Raw genomic sequence first — 6,905 nt, 5'->3', positions numbered from 1 at the left:
AGATATTGCAATTAAACCTATATCTATCAAACAACATAATTGGGAAGGCTCGATATAGTAGATTTCAATATCCTTTTGGGTGGAATGCGTTGACTACTGTCTGCCTGTGTCCGCTGTGTCCTAAAGGCCGAGGAAAGCCGTGGAGTGGTGGGGGGAGGGGTGTCACCAGGAGGGGTATATAAGGCTCGGGCGGACCTAAGGACGTATCAGTAAAGTTCCAGAGGTGATCAGTTCCACTAGTTCAGTCAATTGTGAAGGGAAACTATCTCAGAATGATCAGCCAGGTAGGTCCACTCCACTCCAATATACCACTCTGCGGTGACAATTTCATAATAAATTTTGAAACTGTGCCAAATCGCTTTTTCCAGAGGAAAGGGTTTTTCAGTATAAACACAATCGCAAAATAATTATTGATTGTGTTTCAAGCCTAACTATTATTAGCTTGAATTTAACTTTTTTTTATTTTGTTAAAAACAACATTTTCAAATATCAATAAATTTATTGATATTGCATAACTCGTGCACTTTATGCAACTTTCTAACATAACCAACTTGTTTGATTGATAACCAAGTAACCGGTAAATGCATTATTATTTGTTGGTCCCCTTTATCATAGTTTCCCTCATCGGCTATGCATGTTTCTGAAAACTTTTTTTTATGCCTGTTGAACATTAATATTTAAATTGCAGGTGTTTTTACCGAGGGAACGTTTGCAAAAGACGGAGTTAATTAGTTACAACCGTTGATGATAAATTTACCCTTTTGACATTACTTGCCAAGTAGTTTTGAACACAGATAACAAATAGTTACAAAAAACTTCTAAAAATACATTTTTAATTAAATATTTGCTCCCAAATGAACACGGGTAGAAGTAATGCTAGTCTCATATGAGCGCTATACTCTCATAATATGTATTATGTGAGTTTAGGGCTCAAAAAAATAGTAGGTAAACCCGATACAAAGTATTTTAAGAATATTTTCTGTTATAAATATTTATTTCTCTTCCAGGTGTTCTGCTTGTTCGCAGTATTGGGAGCCTCCCAGGCCGGTCTTATCGCCGGAGGATACGCGGCGCCAGCCTACTCCGCGTATGCCGCCCCCGCCCTGTCGCACGGTTACGCCGCCCCCGCCCTGAGCCTTGGTAAGTCAAACAATTGTAAGCTAGGTAACATCACCCGCAAATAATTTGGGTAAAGTGTCACCAGATTTAAAATCAACCTCTTAGTGAGTTCCATAAAAATGGCACTTTGCCTCTTGCGAATCAGTCAGTCCTTACACTGGTGCTCATATATTATACCTCTTATTTAAATAGAATAAATTAAGAAAAAACATTTTTTTTTGTGAAACCGCACAATAGTTCCAATCCAACCCAACCGTCGACTAGCCCATGAGAATATGGCATCCCTATTTGGATAATGTTTTGAGGCTGAAGGTAGTGAGTAGGGGAAGGAGATTGGAGAGAGGAAGGTGGGGAGTACCTGGATACACAGATCTGGTCACCAAACACGGCCAAAGCCATTCCAAACAATGTTTCAATTCTGAATGGTGATCTTACACAAGAGCGATACTAAGAGTAGATGCAAGATGATTCAAGCAATGGGACATTTCAGTTAGTAAAGGGGTTTATTCTTATTTAAGAAGTTTTTAATGATTCTTTCTTAATGAAAAGTGTATAAGAAGTTTGTTAAAATCAAGTCAAAGAACATACTTGATAAAATTATCAAACTGCCAGTTCTGAAAAATAAATTGATCCATAACAATATTCCATCAGCACTTTCCCACAAGTCTCACCTTTGAAATCACGATCCGTATCGTGAAAGTAAAAGTGCTCCACATAATAATGTGGGATTTATCTCGTAACAGCTGTAAAGTGTGTTAGTGGTCTGTTACCGTTCGCTTTCGTCCGAGTTCACGGTCAAGAACGCGGCATCCATCCCGCCCCCTCCTGCTACCTTTCAAGTCCCCCGCACCGTCTACCCGTGCACGACACGCCGCGCGCCGGCAGAGGCTGTACCGGAAGTTTTAAGCCGGGGCCGATTACGGAAGAACGAGTTCCAAATTCAAATACAAACTTATGTTTTAAGACTCTTGCTTACGATATTGAAATTTTGTTAGAAAATACCATTTTAACATTTCTATCAAATTTCCTCGGAGATATATATATATAAGGTCGACTATTATATTATATTAAAATAAAAACGTATTTATTTCCACATATCATTTGCCCGCTCGAGCGGTTTTTGGCATATTATGGTAAATTTGCAAAAATTATTTTGAGCGATCGCTTGTCATAATTTGCCAAATTTTAAAACCAAAAAATAAAGCATAAGCGGCAAAAATTAGGTGTATTATTTGGCTTTAAACCGCAGTAAGCAGTTCATTTTTCCAAATTATTATTTTGAGGAATTATATTAATGAAATAATATTGTTTATGTATATATATATATAATAGCTCGAGTATGTTTTGGTTTTAAATTTATTATAATCACGGTTTGACTTTATCACAAGAAAATTATGTACTCGAAGCATCACTTAGAAATTTGTTTCGTCAGTATTTAAAAGAAACACAGTTACGACAAATCCAACATCCTTTAAGCATTAACCTTAAAATGACAGTCCACGCTTCGCTGCTTCTATGTCTGTTGTCTGCTTAACTGAGCAGCCGTCCGGTTGTTAGACGGATGTCCCCTTAATTAGGTGGCTAATCGTGTGACATCGATTCGCGAGGACTGCGCTCTCAAATAAACTGTTATCTCAATTAAATTAGTTATTTCCGACGGATTCATTGATTGTTTATTTAATTTGTCTCGATTTCTTTTGTAAAGATAGAATACCATCATATTAAAATATCATAAATCTATTGCTTTATTTCCAAACAGAATGAAAGTTTATTGCAGTATCAATTATTATCATTTGTACATGAGTTACATCAAACCTACTAACACTTTGAATACTTAGTCCATGATGTTGTCCACTACAGCTTGTTTGTAATAAAGGCTTTCATAGAGATAATTTATTTTAATGCGACTTGTTCGATAAAAATAATTTTAGTAGTTTAAATTAAGACAAATCTCATTGTTGTAATAAGCGTCGAATTTCGCTTACTTTCCCTAACAATTTAAGAAACCTTAAAGCGTAATTTTATTTAAAAAAATCTATTCATCGGTTTATGAAACATTTGTATCCAATGGGATTGATTCATGGTATTTGGTACTTGGTATAAACTGCAGATTTTTTGAACATTTTTTATGTCTTTGGTTGGTAAATAAAAAATATATTTTATTCTCAGGCCACTCCGTTGTATCTCACGGGTATGCCGCCCCTGCCTACGCCGCTCATGGCTACGCCGCTCCTGCCTACGCCACCCATGGCTACGCCGCTCCTGCCTACGCCGCCCATGGCTACGCCGCTCCTGCCTACGCCAGTCATGCATACGCCGCGCCCGCCCTCATCAAGCAAGCTCCAGTTGAGATCTACGTAATTTCTACTTATTTTTTATGGCACTATGACGAATTTTACAACAAACATAACATATTTAATGGTTTTCTCAATTTGTCTACAAGATGACATCAATCCGTCGATCTATCAGTCGGCTCATTCTGGAGATAGGTTCCAAACATTTTTTTTATAATCTTACATTTAACTGTATTCCTCAGGCTCACCCCAAATACGAGTTCAACTATGGAGTAGCTGACCATCATACCGGAGACCAGAAGAGCCAATGGGAAGCCAGAGATGGAGATGTTGTCAAGGGACAGTACTCTCTGGTGGAACCCGACGGCACCGTGAGGACCGTAGACTACACCGCTGATGACCACAATGGGTAAGAACCTTTCATCATTTTACTACAGTAGGACGTACAAGCAATTGAAAGATGATGTATCGCTTTGATAATTAGCTCTTTGCAATTATGATTTGTTGCTCTCAAAAACAAAAAAAACATTCAGATCTTTTGTTGGATACTAGTGCTAATAAAAGATCATTTTATTTTCTCTTTTTGTCAATTAAATTTCAAAGATGCAAAAGGCTTAAATGATTTTTAACCATTAAGATCTTAACTGCACAATTTTTTTTTCAAGCATAGCAAACTTATTTTAAGGAACCATTTTAATTTAAAATAATAAACACTTCATTTTAATAACTTTTCATCGTTTGGATACACTCAAGCTTCATGATCCATGCTCCACTCATCAGGATTTACTTTTTATTTTTTTATTTGAAATACATGCTTATGATAAATTTACAGAAAAAAACATATGCTTTTAAAAACTAATTACAATAAAATGTTCTAAAAAGGTGAGCATAGCTCAAGAAACGTGTCAATTGCATCCAAACAATAAACGTGGTTAAAACTAAGTGTTTATTTTGTTTATTCAAAAAGTTGCTAATATAAGCAATGATAACATGTGACGTGAATTTATTCCAAGTGAATGTAATATTTACTTTGTTTTTCTAGTTTCAACGCAGTAGTAAGCAAGTCCGGACATGCCGTCCACCCCGCTGCCCCTATCATCAAGCAGGTGGTGGCTGCACCCCTGGCGCACGCCCCCCTCTACTCCGGATATGGTGGATACCATCATTAAGCTGCACCCCAGACCTGCCATCTTCACCCACTCGATATTTATTAACTAATCCAACAAACAAACATCCCAACGCGTGCTTTTTCCCCATTTCCGAAACAACTCAAAGTCACCCCTAAATTTTTAAACCCATCTTTATACGTTTGTATTTTGGCAAACACCTAAAATTAATACATCATTTTATCTGTAACCATTATATCACGCCATATTGTGAATGTTGGTCTTGGAAATGGAGAAAAATATTATATATTATATTTTTATACTCACGTTGTGTTTTGTGATCGCTGATGAACGTGAGTGCGATAGTAATGTACCCTAGCTTAAATGATAAACTCTATTTTATTTTGTAATGCAAATATTTTCTTCGTAATCATTCGATTAATCCCATACAAGAAGTATTATTCTCACTTGCTTACACCAATGACAATCTTTGCCATTATTTCAAAACTTTCAATCATTTTATTATTCGTGTACTATATTTTTTCTTGACATTATGAAATTGTATGTACCTTTATAATATATTTCTTCCATTTTACATCTCATGCTTCTACCTCATGACATCATTAATCGAAAATTATTAGTAAGCATTTATTTGCAAGATAATTTACAAATCACTGCCTTTCATTTAAGCTGAAGAAACATTACTCGTTGTAAATGACCAACTGTATATATGTCTTTTATACCACAAACACATTAATTATAATACTCATGAAAAATGTAAAAAAAATAAGAAAAAATAAATCGTATTTTATATAATTTCTTTATTTTTCTTCAAAAATTCTGTTCTTTAGTCCAAACAGGTAAACAACTACATTTTAATATTTTGTAGTAATACCTTCCTACAATAATTCTAGAGTGGAATTCCGTTTTAATTGAAGAATGGCTGATACATGTTTACAATTGATTTGTTCTTAAAGATCAATAAGTCAATATGAATAATTAAAACGTATTACCTACGCATATCCGTCAGAAATAAGCCGATAGTTTCTTTACCGCTCTCATATCAATTATTCAAATACATTTACAATAGTGACTTTCTTTGTGGTTTTCTTATTTATTTTTCTATGGAACTGCAGATAACTGAATACTAAACAAAAACAGTCGGCAAACTCTTGCTTAATATTTTTATATAAATATCTTTATATATTTTTAAAAATTTCTTTTAAAATTACAAATTTAAGTAATACATAAAAGAAATTAAGTAAGACAATATTTTCCAAAAAAAATATTAAGAAAAAAATATATATTTAAATCAAGCAGTGGAGAGATTCATTTAAGAATCAATAGGATTTCCCTTTTAAATCTCCCCTCACTGACGCAAAATATATCGATATCGCAAGAGATTTGGCTCAGGAACAAACATAGAGACTCACACGCTCCAAAATAGCAGTTATTTTTTTATGTTTTATTTATTTATTTGATGCCCAGAAGACTTTTACATGTAGGTGGTACAATTTTAATGACAATCAATTTTGAAACATAAGAAAGAAATAATCAAAATAAAATTATATTAAAAAATACATACAAGAAACAAAACAAAAAAAAAACAAGAAAAAGAACAAGAACATAAATTAAAAAATAAAGCGATTTGACTGGTTTACAAAAATACAACTTTTATTTAGAAATATTGTTAAAAAAAATCTTTTACGTGATTCACAAAATTTGCAAAGTTAATATTAAATATATCGACATCGCCTAAATATTGGTTTCCCATAGTGTGAAGCTGTTGTATTGGGGGGTTCGCAATGTAATTGCGCTTATGTGTGCTGCATTGGAATATTGTATTTTGTCGTGTTGTTATTGTAGGGATTCGTAAGTTTATGTGTTGCAGAAGTTCGCAACAGTCAAATACATAGTTTTCAATAAACCCGCAGTAGTCTGAAAAAGTAGATGGCGGCATACCCCTGTCTTCTGAGCTGCAGGGAGTGAGGTCCTGGTATCCCTAGAAAAAAGTTCGTCGGGTAGAGCCACGGATAGTGGCCGTATTCGTTCGTGTAGAAAAATCTCACAAACTTTTTTTTTTTAACCCTCTCAGACGTGAGAGAGCACCCCACCTCTCGATAATTAGACCAGATAGCCATTATGAATATATAGCTATGACATGTCTAGTCCAGACCACAATATAAAGCTGATTTTATTTTGATGAAAATGAGCAGGCAACCCAAAAAATAACAAAATTTTTTTCCATTCGAATTTTAAATTGGAATTTTTTTCAAATATTAATTTCCTCGGAAAGGCCCCGAAGAAAAAATATCTGTCACATTTGAGGATCTTTTTAAGGAGAAAAAGAAGTGAACATGGGCCTTGAAGATATTCATCTTGTAGG

General features: G+C 34.6%; 1 protein-coding gene across 1 annotated transcript; it reads left to right on the top strand.

Annotated features, from left to right (window-relative positions):
• Positions 1-212: 212 nt before the first annotated feature.
• Positions 213-5,290, top strand: LOC149427028 (uncharacterized). The gene is made up of 5 exons (XM_089639602.1): positions 213-284; positions 1,008-1,140; positions 3,289-3,476; positions 3,656-3,822; positions 4,456-5,290. The coding sequence occupies exons 1-5, from the start codon at positions 273-275 to the stop codon at positions 4,580-4,582; spliced, it is 627 nt and encodes a 208-aa protein (XP_089495728.1). The 5' UTR covers positions 213-272; the 3' UTR covers positions 4,583-5,290.
• The last annotated feature ends 1,615 nt before the right edge of the window (positions 5,291-6,905 follow it).

The sequence above is a fragment of the Hesperophylax consimilis genome, chromosome 1 (assembly GCF_061612785.1).
Source record: "Hesperophylax consimilis isolate HC1 chromosome 1, BYU_Hcon_1.0, whole genome shotgun sequence".
Taxonomy (NCBI): domain Eukaryota; kingdom Metazoa; phylum Arthropoda; class Insecta; order Trichoptera; family Limnephilidae; genus Hesperophylax; species Hesperophylax consimilis.
Note: the sequence above shows the minus strand (reverse complement) of the source record. Positions and strands in the feature narration are given on the sequence as shown.

Excerpts from the sequence above, each read along its gene's own strand:
- LOC149427028 (XM_089639602.1), top strand. Across the intron at positions 1,141-3,288 it reads CGCCCCCGCCCTGAGCCTTG|GCCACTCCGTTGTATCTCAC; the intron begins GTAAGTCAAACA and ends TTTTATTCTCAG. Across the intron at positions 3,823-4,455 it reads ACCGCTGATGACCACAATGG|TTTCAACGCAGTAGTAAGCA; the intron begins GTAAGAACCTTT and ends TTGTTTTTCTAG.